The 14152-nt window shown below is 39.9% G+C and overlaps 1 protein-coding gene across 1 annotated transcript in view; it reads right to left on the reverse strand.

Moving 5' to 3' along the window:
- Window positions 1-14152, reverse strand: part of Obi1 (ORC ubiquitin ligase 1) — a 47358-nt gene that overhangs the window by 15039 nt on the left and 18167 nt on the right. The window contains exons 3-5 of the mRNA XM_036199982.1: window positions 13566-13657; window positions 9990-10238; window positions 6240-6328 (exon numbers count right to left, since the gene is read on the reverse strand). Coding sequence (XP_036055875.1) covers window positions 6240-6328; window positions 9990-10238; window positions 13566-13657 — 430 coding nt within the window. The remainder of the gene's footprint in view (window positions 1-6239; window positions 6329-9989; window positions 10239-13565; window positions 13658-14152) is intronic.

A 14152-nucleotide genomic window follows, 5' to 3' on the forward strand; every position in this document is an offset into this window, starting at 1 on the left:
ACACGGCAGATCGTCTAGTGTCAACATATATACATGCATTTGGAAATGTATCACTGTGCTGATCTGTATGCAGCACAACTGCTACCATGAGTATCAGAATAATCAGAACAAAAGCAAGGCATGGCACACCTCTGCACCTCTGCCTAGGGAAATCCTGGAGCTTCTCACCATGGTGACACTGGGCTAGATTTCAAATAGTGGTAGCCACTAACTTATAATAATAATAATAATAGCAATAATAAGTAATAATACTGAACAGGTGTGCTGATATTTTATTTGTGCTGAAATGTGGTGATATTTTATTTGTGCGCTAATAAATAAAGCTTGCTTGGAGATCAGGGGGAAAAGGCCAGCCATTTTAAGTAATCAAGAAGTCAGGCTGCACATGCCTTTAATCCTATCACTTATCAGGCAGGGTCTCTCACTATGGAACAGAGCCAAGCATGGTGACACACACCTTTAATCTCAGTACCAACCACAGAGACCTGGAGGTCTGTACTGACAGACAGAAAGTGACAGAGCTGTGTAAGAAGAGGAAGTGAGGTAGCTGGGCTAAGAGAGCCAATGAGAGACAGAACAACAAGGCACTAAAGGTGTGGGTAGACAGGAAGTAACTCACATTGGAAGCTGCAGAGTTGGTGAGGTAAGGTTGGCTGGTGGCTTTCCCTATTTCCCTGATCTCTCTCAGGCTTTCACCCCTATATTTGGCTCCGTGGATTTTATTCAATAAGACCATTTAGAAATTTGGCTACAGACAGGACTAGGGAGGATGAGGGGGAAGGATTGAGCTGAGCAAGTCCAGCAGGAATGAAAAACAAAACAAAACAAAACAACAACAACAAAAACGTGAGCCCAGGGAAAAATCCCACGTGACCAGAACAGAAAACAAGGAGGAGGCAAGAGAAAAACTCAAGTAAATGTAAAGGTCAAGCATTCAAAGCCTTGTAGACTAGAGTTAGAAATTTGAGCTTTACTATGAAGGTGACTGGGTGCTGTGGATATCGCTCTGTGTAAATAAAGTTCTGACTGGCCAGTGGCCAGGCAGGAAGTATAGGCGGGACAAGAGAGAAGAGAATTCTGGGAGGTGGAAGACTGGAGAGAGACACCGCCTACCGCCGCCATGAAAAGCAACATGTAAAGACACTGGTAAGCCACAAGCCATGTGGCAAAGTATAGACTAACAGAAATGGGTTAATTTAAGACAGAAGAAGTAGATAACAAGAAGCCTGCCACGGCCATACAGTTTATAAGCAATGTAAGTTTCTGTGTGCTTTCTTGGTTGGGTCTGAGCGACTGTGGGACTGGAGGGTAAGAGAGATTTGTCCTGACTGGGCCAGGCAGGAAAACTCTAACTACCACTGGGAGCACCAAATGTCATCAAAAGAAGAGCAAGAAGACCAGATTTATAGTCTAGATTTCAGGCAACAATAAAGTAGGAACTCAAGGTTCAGGGCACCCTCCAGGAAAAGAAGCAAATAATGAGGCTGACCAAGAAATGATGTCTATGGCTGCTGGGAATGAGATGAGAGCTTACAAATGTAGGGCTGAGAAGTATGTTCAAAAGAGCATCTGAACAGCCAGGTGTGGAAGGAGGAGAAACAGTAAAACTAGGATTAACATTTTTATATTTGGCAACTCACTGAGTAGTGAAGTTTCTGAGAAGGACACAAACAAATCAAGAAAAAAATAGTTTTCTGCACATGATGGAGTGTAGTGGATATAATCATTTAGACTCAGACAAAGAAACACCCCTCGTCTTCATTCTTTGTTACATGCTGTGGTGGTCCGATGAGTGCCTCCCCCCAGGCTCACAAATTTGAATGTTTGGTCCCCAGTTGAGAGAACTGTTTGGGAAGGATTAGGAAGGTGGCCTTACTGGAGGAGGTGGGTCGCCAGAAGTGGGGTCTGAGTTTTAAAAGCCATGGCAGCCCCAGTCTTTCTCTGCCTCTGTCTGCTGTCTGCAGATGAGGATGTGAGCTCTCAGCTACTGCTCCAGTGTCCTGCCTGCCTGCCACCATGCTCCCTATCATGTTGGCCAAGGACAAACCCCCAATCTGTAAGCAAGCCCCCATTCAAACGCTCTCTTTTATAATCTACCTTGGTCCCAGTGTCTCTTCATAGCAAGGGAACAGTAAGTAGCACATATGTTATACAGAGATGTAGAAATAGTTCTTTAATCCTCTCAAGGTATATTATCTATAGAAATTGAGAATATCAATAAGCTAAATAATGTGTTTAATATTATCTGCTTGTTAATTTGTTTATTTAACCAATACTTACCAGGTGCTTTACAGGTCTAAGAGTTCTGGAAGTAAAAAAGATAGGCTTCAAGTCTTAGTCTTCTGAATTTAGAGTTCAGAATGGAGGAGATAGACAACTAAATGAACACGGTCATTTCAGGAAATGAAAAGACCAAACTGACCACACTATAACACTGGCTGAGTGTTAACAATGGCCTCTGTTATGAGTACACGTAAAACTTTAATTTGCTTAACCCTGAGTATAACTTTTATGGTAGGTAAGTTCCATCAGGCCCATTTTACAAAAACCCAAAACTGAGATGGAGAACATTTCAGAGGTTGTAAGAACAGCCAGTGTTCAGTCCTAGAGAGTCTGGAACTAGAACCCATGTTTATAATCAACATACCCAAATACTTCCCTATATGACTTTCTTCTTCTGGCCTTATGACAAGAAATGGTAAGGAAATAGCAAATAATAAAGGCAGGAGCTGGTTTCAACAGTATGATCAGGAAAATTACTCCGATGATCTGGAGATCAGAAAGCAGAGCATTCTGAGCAGAGGATGCCAGCCTTACATGTCCTATAAACAGAAGGCCAGGAAAGCTAGAGGCGGCGAGCTGGGGACCATGGAGAAGGAAGACAGACAGGTACAGTGGAGTTCATGCACAGTCTGGATTTCATCTTTGAAAATACTGGGCAGTTTCAAGTAGGAAACCCAAGCAACTTGATTTATACTGCACTACAGACCATTTCTGAGTGTAGCGGGAATGAATTATGCAGAGAACACAGGGGCAGAGCGGAAGCAAAGAAACTCGGATTCAGGTACTCTGTCTCTGGAACTGAGCCCTTAACCACCACGCTTTGTGCTGACAAGAGCAGGAAAGGTGAACATGAAGTTGGAGTTCAAGAGAGGAAGTAAGGCAGTGTCTTTCCTTTGTTTGTAGACAGTCTGACACACCGGCAGCTGATTATCAAAGCCACAGCAGACAAGATGTTCAAGAAACACAAACCTAGTAAGAAGGCCATATCCAAAAGTGTACTGTGTCCTTTCTAGTGCCCTTCTTTTCCTATCTACTAATATGATATGGTTCTTACTGTCCAGAGAACTTTAACTTCCCCTAAAAGCAGGGTGGGCATGGGTGAACACAGGTCTAACTGACAGGCCTTGAGGTTGTTGTACAGTAAACTGTATGCAGGAAGACATCAAATGCATGGGCCATAACAAAGACACAATGACAACACATTCCCAAGATACAAATTTACAGAAAAAAAAGCCATTAAATCAAAATTTTATAACCAAGTTTTATATACTGACTTTCAGAATTTAAAAACAATTACATTTCTTTTTTTCTTAAAATATTTGTGTGTGTGAGTGGAGTATGTGAGTATAGTGCCTGCAGAGGCCAGACTAGGGTGTTAGAAGCAGTTGGAAGCCACCTGGTATGGGTGCTAGATGCCAAACTGGGATCCTCTAGAAGAGCAATGTGCACTCTTACCTGAACCAGCTCTCTAGCCTTAATTTCCAAAACATTCCACCTCTGGCTGTACATTCTACAACGGAGGTGACCCACTGACAACAAGAGTAGCTGCTTTGCCATAACTGGCAACAGGGCAAAATGTCTGCCTATTATGGTATGAATTTGAATGTCCCGTATTGTTTTGACAACCCCATCCAGTGGTGTTATCTGGAAGGTTTTGGAGCATTTGGGTGGAAGCAAGTGTCACTAGGGTAAGATTTTGAAGGTTACATCTCTCCCTGGTTCTGTTCTGGTCTAGCTGTTTCCTGGTCTATGCCCGGGAACAGGAGTTGCCTCAAGAAACTGGTAACACAGACAAACCTTTTGAATGTCTTCCACCTTTGATGTGTTCAAAGTTCTCTGAAACAGTGAGCTAAAAACAAACAAACAAGCCTTTTCTCTTTTCAGTTATTCTGTTGGATATTTTGACCCGAGCAATGTGAAAAGACAGAAAGAGAGCCTATACGAGAAATGAACCTGCCAAACCTTGTTCTCAGTCTCAGCCCCCATGCAAACATAAATCTATCATTTAAGTCAAACTGTGTGTGTATTTTGTTCTGGAAGCCTGAGATGACTAGTATCCCTTCCTCATTCTTGTCTACTCTCGTGTCTAAAGTGCACTCTTTTGTGTGACTTAGAGAACAGTCTGCTCAAGTTGTGGGATATATCAGAGAGTGACACCATGGTACAGTGTGGGAAGCATTCCTTCAAACTTGACAACTAGACAGGAGTAAATAACTGGTCAAGGCACTTCCTATGCAGAGAAGAAAATGAATGGGTGGTTTTTGTATGTCTGTATTTACATTTAAATTCTTGAACTTTCATATTCTTTTCTACACAAACATAAGTACTCTGTAGTGAAGCACATCTGAGTGTTTTCAGCTTTGACCAGCTTGTCTCCAAATCCTACAAGGAGTAACCAAGGCTATAAATCACATACAATGCATTTAATACCTCAATGCTTTGCAAACTGATCTGGAATAGGGGTCGGCTCAAATCACTGTTCAAATGAAACTATTCCCTTCCCGTGAAGAGAAGAAGGATGCACATTAAAGATGGCAAGTGATGGTGGACTCAGATGTGTGGCTGCTTGGTTGCAAGTAGATGGAGGCCAGATTTCCTCAGGTGAGATTCTCCAGTTATTTATTTGGTGAAGTTATGGATATTTAAAAGCACACATCTTCGTGCTGGCATTAAACTTGAAATCTGGTGGGCAACTTTTCAAGAAATAAAAGCTACAAACAAAATAGCTTTCATTCCATTCAGCACGCTGTGGGAAACGACTAATGGATAAGCATTACTGTGACTGGCAGGGCCAGCTGCCAATAACAGGGATTCAAGCCCACATAAAAGCAACACTTTCTCGGCTTATTTCACTAATTTGTCAAAGTAGGACATTATCTGCCGGGAAAGAGAACAGGGCTAGAAGAGCACTGGAGAAGGGAACAGTTAGTAAAGGCTCTCCTTTTGTCACCGCTGGTCTGTAATGTCCCCTTTGTGTAAGTAGGATTGACTTTCCCATCCTTTAACCGCACTGCGTCCCACAAGAGCTGCTTCTTCTCTGCTGGGACATGCATCCATTATTTACTTATCCCTGCTTTGTCTTCTTACAAAAGGAAAAGGAAGTCTAGTGGTCAGAAGCAAAGCAATGGCGGCATTCTGATACACATCCTTCAGAAAGACTGCTGCATACTTTGGCATCCCTACTACCTCCTCATCTGCCTGTGTCCTCCAAAAGTGCTCTCATCTCTTTTCCATCTTCACCCCTTAACTCCTAGTTCCTTCTTACCACTTTAAATAGACAAACCAAATTAAATGCTATGCAGGTCAAAACCTACAACTTCTAACACAGAGTGAAGTGTCCACCATCATAAAAAAAAGAGTCAGTTCACTTCATTATAGTTTCAAATATGTAGTTCAAGATTTAATGGACAACACCGTATTTTATTTCAGACAAGGCCTTTCCTGTAATTGCTAAGCACTCAGAATCTGAGGTGGTACTACCTTAGCTCAAATCCTACTTCTTTCACTAACTCCTGGGCAGATTTAGATAAGTGAGTTTATCTCTCTATGCTTCCACCTCACTTGTGAGCAGTAATTTACATCACATCTTATTGTATCAGGCAGCGAATGCATTACATGGACAATTGACTATAATCAAGACTATGTCAGAACACAGCTAAAGTTGCACTGTTTGAAGTTCAGTATTCATTAGTACTATTAAATAGTTGTATGTAAAACCAAGTGAAGGCTCATTTGTCTTAGGTAACATAAAACAATATTCTTATACATCAAAAAAGGAAGGGAGTTTAGAATGAAATCCCTTCTTCTAAACTAGCTTCAACTGAAGCTAAGACTTGCACTTGACTTTTAGAAACATTCAACTTTCCTAAATAATGAGTCAAATGGAAACCACAAGCCATCACAGAATCAGCTTCAAACCACTGACAAGCAGAGGCCTTGCTCTGTAACATACATACTTTTGGGGAGATCTGTTGTCAACTTCAGCCTTAAGTCGTAAATTCTCCCTCAGCAGGCCACCATTTTCCAACTTCAATTTTTTATTTGCCTGGAAGAAGAGTTAAAAATAATTAAACATAAGCTAACAGAAAATTACCTTGTAAAAATTATGCCATGAGCCATCTGTATTCTTACAGCAATATCAGAAAACTGAATACTAGACACAGCCCTCAGAAATGTAAAATTACCAGGGGGTATAGCTTGAAACTGTGACTACAATGAGGCATTTAAAATCCCCAAGCTGCTGTGGATATCGCTCTGTATAAATAAAATGGTGATTGGCCAGTAGCCAGGCAGGAAGTATTGGCAGGACAAGGAGAGAAGAGCATTCTGGGAACAGGAAGACTGAGTCAGAAGATGCTGCCAGCCGCCACCATGAGTACCAACATGTAAGATACTGGTAAGCCATGAGCCACGTGGCAAGGTATAGATTTATAGAAATGGGTTAATTTAAGATAGAAGAACTAGATAACAAGAAGCCTGCCACGGCCATACAGTTTGTAAGCAATATAAGTTTCTGTGTGTTTACTTGGTTGGGTCTGAGCAGCTGCAAGACTGGCAGGTGAGAGAGATTTGTCCTGACCATGGGCCAGGCAGGACCAGGAAAACTCTAGCTATACCAAGCACTTTCTAAATCCTCCATTCAGGGAAGTGAAGCTGTGTTAGTTAGCTAGCTCAAAGCCACTAAGGGATCATGTGGTTTGGTTTGGTTTTGACCATAATTGAATGCTCTAAACAAGATAAGATTATATCATCCACAAGAATTTACAAACGAATGCTAAAGAGTTAATTCTTACATCATTAGACTAATTTCTTGGTTAGTATTTAAACACTTCTCTAGTGATAAATCTAACACAAGAAAGCTACTGATTTTCTTTATTCTGTCTTTCAACTTCTGATACCCTTGAAATTTGGGTAGCATTTCCTAGTAAGTTCCACCAGTTGTCCCTTGACACACATATGCAAGAAAAAAGTCCTTTAAGCATAACTTTTTTTTCTTGACTTGTTCAATATCTAAAAATTACTAAAAACCATCCAGTAGCTCATATGGAATACATAGACTGTCAGTGGGGAAGCTAGAAGCTCAGTATCAGATAGCCTACACAAAACAAACAAACGTTACTGCACTTGTGTACTACTAACAAAATTAAACTCTACAGATCAGACACCAGACTTAACTCACTCAGCAAAGAAAATGCTATGGTTAGGACATTTTTTTTTCAAACGTAACAAGTCATAGAATTACTGTCAGGGCTAAAAAAAAAGGGTAAACTAAGAATTTTTAAACATATATAGTAAAAAACTAACCAGTTTTTGACTAACTTCCAGAATGTATTACTTGCATACTTAAATATAATTGTACCTCAACAGTAACATGAAAAGGAGGGTGGAGAGAAGACTCGTTTGCAGCCTATACCCTTATTCAAACTTATCCAAGTTCATTTTGGGCTCTGAGCACTCGCTCACCTTCTTGGATGCACACAAGTTGGGATGGTGGAGGGCTAATTCTTTAAGTGACTGATAGACACCATTATTCCCCCCGAGAGACAAGGAGAGCCATTTAGTCCTCTTACATACCAACAACGAATTAAGCTTCAAGCACTGCACCATAAAGGGAGGCACTCAGTGAATGTTTTTGATGATGACAAGAAGCTTAAATTAGAACTTTGACTTCCTTCCCTCCCCCACCCCAGTACTAGTATCACCATCAGGATGTTTCAAGGTCCCTCACCAGTCTGTGCCTTTTAATACTTATCATTATAGGCTGGATAGCTCCTAACTATTAAAAGGAAATAAAGGTTATAAACAGTACAGTTCTGCCTCCCTATACTACCTAGGGTTATCAAGGACTTGAATACTTGTGCATTCTTAACTGAGTGGGAATGATGTCTCATGTTTCCAAACTCACTGAATCCAGGACACACCAGAAATACATTTGCTCACACCAAGTAGTACTTTCCTGAATCGTTTCTTTTCCCGCATCTGACTTAGATCATTATTCGTACTTCATATATGTCTTTGTCTCCATAGTCCATGTTTCTCACTCATTTATAACTTATTATTTAATATTATCAGTGGGTACCCCAAACATGATTATTAAATATCCCAAATAATTCTGGTGTCTTAGGATATCTGTAACCATTGAATTTAAAAATAATTGTGTTTTACATAGCCTTCTTTTCATATAGTCTCCACAGTGATATTATAAGCCCAGAGTGAATTCTGCACAGAGCTTCATGCTCTAAGAAGTATTTCTGCCAAAAATGTAGTAACTATAGAAGACCACACACAGCTTGCTGGTGGCTCAAAGGAAAAATTGGAAGTCACAGGAGAAACTGCTGATTAACAATAGTTAGATGTCATTCCTTTTAGTTTTTCTTACCTTTTAATAAAGGTAACATGTTTACACTAAGACTGGCTGCTAATACACAAGTGCACTATATACTTCCCTTATAAAAATGCAGGGAAGTATGGATGTAGTTTCTTTTTTTTCTGAAAGCAGTTTCCATCTTCCTTTTACACTAGCCTTTTATGAATCCCACAGCGTTTTTTTCCATATGGACAATGGTTTACACTGAGTTGAAAATGGTCCTCTACTACTTAACCTCTCTGAAGATATGAGAGCTAATATGCAGTGGATCTTCTATAAAGTATCATATGGAGTCCATTAATGATTTCATGGCTCAGGATGCAGTAATTCAGAACAAGAAGAGCATTTTAAGAGTATGCAGATAGGTTAAAAGGGTGGTTGTAGAAATGAGTACTATAAAACCATACTTATTTAGGACTACTGAACTCCAGGGTAGATAATCCTGAAGTCAAGCTAAAGACTGGTCTTTGTTCCAAAAATCAATACAACACCCATCACTGCACTAGTGTTAATGGCATGCATCTTTATCTCCTTTCTAGATTTCAAAAATCCTAAAAGTTTGCTCCCCTCCCCCAATAATATTCTCCATATCATGTCGGATGGAAAAACAAATAGGAAAATGAATCAGCCTCATATGCCACATTACTCTTTGGTATAAGTGGTCTAAAGTAGCTTCTCGAAGCTTTCTCTGAATTAGTCAGTAAACTTTCAATATGAACTTATATTCAGCTTCCAAATCAGAGACTGGTAGTGCTAGGAAAGATGGTGTTAAAATCTTTTGTTCAGCTGGTACAGCCAGACATACCAGTCACCCTAACACTAGGAGTCTGAAGCAGGAGGGTGGTTAGTTTGAGGCCAGCTTGGGCTACACAGCACAAGATCCAGACAATCTTGGGCTACATAGTGAGATTTTTGCCTCAAAAAACAAGTGAATAAATGTCTCTTTACTAAGCTGGGAAATGGGATATGTTTGTTTAAATGCCCAAAAAGAGGCACTGCTGTAAACTTAAAAAAATTAAGGCAAACCACAAAGATGGGGGACAGAAACACATACTTTCAACTGATGCAATTCTTCCAGAAGAACTCTCATACACAAGCACTACAGCATCTCCAAATATAGTCACAAATGGAACCCCCTGACAGTTCTTGGCAGCTAATGACAGCTAATGAGACTATGTTTTCATATTGCATGTAAATGCTCATCCAGGGTCAGTCCCGCTCTCACAAATTAGCTTATGGTGAGTCAAGGTATATGGCTATTTATACTTGTGGAAGTACTTAAAATACTGTAGAACTTTAAAAATAACCACCATAGATTTTCCCCACAACTACAACTTACCTCTTTTAACTTAGCCACATCGTCTTTGACCTTTTCATAGATTTCGTTAGCTGTTCTGAGTTTTTTCTTCCACTCTGCGACAGTTCCCAGGTCAGTTTTACTTGGACTATCTGCTGCGGGATGTTTGTCTTCATTTTGGCCGCCCTGCATCAAGGTTAAAGGGTCCAGAATAGTCTTGATCTGTGACTCCAAGCTGAGGTTTTTACTTTTAAGGTCTTCTACTTCTTTCTGCAAACAATCTATTTCATCCTGAAAGAGCACGGAATTCAATAATCAGATATGAACTAACTCTGTGTACGCTAAGCCAGAGCCAATGTGTTCTTGAATATTACACTCAAACTTTTATACACACACTGATTCAGTTTTGTAAAGAAAAAGTCAGTTTAAATTCTCAAAATTCTTTTTGACTCATAAAAATTGGTACCAATTACTTATATTTTAATTCTAAGACAACTATGGTTTTATATATAAATGTCAACCCTTTGCTTTTGTTTAATCAAGAAAATAAGAAAAAAACCATGAATTTCAACAAAAAAGTAGACTCCAATTCAGAAGGAAAATTTAAGGCATGTTAATTGCTTTATAGAGAGAAATTTAAAAACTGTTGTTCAGAATAGCCAACGAGAATTTTGTTTATACTTTTGCTTCTGTATCTGAAGTAGGAATGAAATCCCTCCACTTTTCCTCCCAGATTAATAGGAGTAGTGGGTCCTCAAGCACTAGTCAGAGCTGTTCCAAATATCCGCTTTTCTACTCTAGAACTGCAGTCGCTCTTGCATGTGACTGCAAACATTTGGAGTCGATTCTTCTGTGTAATGCTGGGAGGGTCTGCTGATCAGAGGTTGCAGACTACTGTAGCCTGGCAGCTTCCTCTAGGCTCCGCAACATGGAGGACTCCCTCCTTCTAGCAAAAACCTCCTGCTCTCTACCCCGCCTTATGTGGAGGATGTCTCTGGGCCCAGGATGTCTGACTTATCTCAAGGGTGACTCTTGACACAGTTCTATGCAAAAGCTCTTCCCCTGATGACCCACATGGTAATTAGGCAAGTGCTCTAGCCATTTTGATAGAACCCTGATGCCACCTACGAAGCCTTGTTATAGGAGCATGCCACCCAATGCAAATTAGGATTTGTCCCCAGGCTCCCCAATCCTATATTTCTTATATTCTGGAATAAAGTTGGCTGATTCATGGAAGTCTGTCTCCTGGAGGACTGTCTCCATCGTACCCACAGCTGTCTAAGCCTTGTTTCCACTTCTGCTCCCTCCACTCTCATGGACCAATGCAGCCAACGATGCCGAGGAAGAAGCACAGCCACAGTGGAATAGCATTTATTCTTCTATAATGCACAGATCATCTTAATCTGAGATGGTCAAAAATTCTAACAGAAAATAAACTCCAAATGTCAGTGCTTGTCTGAATGTCCCTCCCAATCTCCTACTGAAATGTAACTGTCACTGTGAGACCATTACAAGGGGAAATATCAACATGTGTTTAGGCCATGAGGCCCTCATGAATGCGTTAATACTGATACCCAGGTTATCAATGAATGGGTTCCTGACAAAAAAACAAAGAGTTCTGGTACTCTTTCTTCTCTTGTCCTTTTCCCATCATCATGGTGACAATGCCTTAACTTTAGCTTGCAGAAACATAAACCAGGTTAAGGTGTTCTGACTTTAGAGCAAGAGAAAACAGACTTAAGTCAATGACCTCTCTGATTAATGAAATCTATCTATGGCATTTATTAATTATGGAAGAGTGCATTTTAGATTTGTTACAGTACTATTTCCTAGTAAATTATAATGCATTTAGTAGCATTCTAAAAGAAACTGTGTTCTTCCAGAGCCCACTATTTGTTCTATTTGTTTGTTTTCAGACAAGGTCTTTGTGTCAGTGGTTCCCAACCTGATGTTGAGCAACTCCTTCATAAGTGCTGCATATCAGATATCCTGCATATCAGATATTTACATTGGGATTGATAACAGTAGCAAAATTTCAGCTATGAAGCAGCAATGAAAATAATTTTATGGTTGGGGCACCACAATATGAGGAATAAAGGATCGCAGCATTAGGAAGGTTGAGAATCACTGCTCTATGTAATCCTGGCTGTGCTGGAACTCACTAAGTAGATCAGGCAGACCTTGAACTCCAGAGATCTGCCTGCCTGTCTCCCAAGTGCTGGGATTACAGGGATGTGCCACCATACCCAGTGTAAGAAGTTGTATTCTTCAAATTACTATAGCAATGAATTAATAAACATGCATTCATCTATTCACAAATGTGGAAACATGTAGGAATGAACATTTATTCCATCACTTACGCTCTAGTGTATTAAAATGTTTGAGGCAGCTGAGGTAGTTTCCATGTACAGAGTTTAATTTAAAGATACTTTCTATCATACTATATTAATATTGGTTGTGGGCCAATCAGTCATTCTGTCTTTCTTCAAACTGACCAACCCTAAATTAGGGGATGAAGACCCTTCAGAGTCTTAAAAACACCCAGCCCTCGAGCAAAGACTGACCTTTTAGCTTCACAAGACCCCTCTGCTTTGCAGAAGCTCTTTTCTTTTGTGTGTCTGCTGCACATGTGTTTCCTCAACCCCCACAAAAAGCCTTTCTTCAACTGCTAAAAACAGGGGTTGGATATTTTCTATAAAACCAGATCAAATATAATCTATACACACATGCACATAGAGATGTATATATTAGAAACTCTCCAGCCCTCCTTTAGTGAAGAGAAAATGACAACAGGGCTGAATGTCTACTATTCAAAATTATATTTATTCCAGCAGCATACATTCATTGGTAAAAATTCCACCTTCACAGTAGATCAGTCTGTTCATTCACCTTTAGATGAAAATCAGAAATGATATACTTCACACTGAAATCCCTGGGCTAACAATGAAATGACATTTATTTAGTGCACCAGAATTCATCATGTTTATAATAACCACTGAATCTATAAGCAGTAACAAATTAATTGAGTTCCCTAAGTGGGCTTCTTTAATCTAATCACTCATTTTTTTTTTTTTTTTAATTGAGCCAAAGAGGCACAAAGTATTAAACAGACCAACACACACACACACACACACACACACACACACACACACACACACTTTTAAAAAGGAGGAGCCAGAGAGACAGCTCAGTGATTAAGAGCACTGCTGCTCTTCTAAAGGACCTGGGTTTGATTCCCAGCACCCACATGGCAGTCCCAGGTGATTCAACACCTTCTCCTGTCCTCAGATACCAGGCATTCAAGTGGTGCATAGACGTACATGCAAACAAAACACTTACACACATAAAATAAAAATCACAAATTAAAAATAATTTTAAAGAAGGAAAAGAAAAAGGGAAAATGTTTCCATTTTTTCCTATTCTATAAAATCCTAGTCCTTACTTAAATAAAACCATTTCTCACCAGCCTGGTCTACAGAGTGAGTTCCAGGACAGCCAAGACTGCTTCACAGAGAAAAGACCCAAGGAAAATAAAAAGAGCAAAGGTTCACAGGATGTGGGTCTCAGACCGGTTGACCTAAGTCAACTGTGAAATCATGTTAAAGCAGTTTTAGTTACCTCATACTCTTTGTGGAGTAGCTCGAGTCTTGTTCTCCGAAGGTGCTTCCTGACTGTAGGGCTCAGCATAGGTTCACTTTCACCTGTTCCTCCTGGAGGGCAAATATCCTCAGTTTTGCTTGGTTTGGGCAAAATGAAAATGAACTTTTTTTTTCCATATTGCATTATACAACTTCCCAGAAATAAAATTTGAATAGGTAGATTGGAGACTCTGGTCCAGTTAAGAATAATGTGAAGCTAATAAAATTTTAATAAAGAAAATTAGTGCCACATTAGGAGAGGCAAGAGAAGTTTCAAACAGGAGCTAGGAGAATAACAGGTTCAGAGAGACTCCTGGTGCTTTGTTTGTACTTTAGGGGTAAATTTTTGTTTATCTTAAGTAAACATTAAAAGTGAGCCTATAATTAGCCACAGGTACACAGCACCTTTTAGGAAACTTAAATAGTTGTAGTGGTCTAAAGTTAGGGGAAACTGTCTTCAATACTGTTTGTGATGGAAATGGAAAGGAAGATAGATGACAGAGAGCAAAAGACTGAGTGGGACTTTGGGATCATGGGGGGTGGGGTGGTTACCATTAGGCCTTTCTT

This window comes from Onychomys torridus, chromosome 9 (genome assembly GCF_903995425.1).
Source record: "Onychomys torridus chromosome 9, mOncTor1.1, whole genome shotgun sequence".
In the NCBI taxonomy this organism is placed as follows: Eukaryota; Metazoa; Chordata; class Mammalia; order Rodentia; family Cricetidae; genus Onychomys; species Onychomys torridus.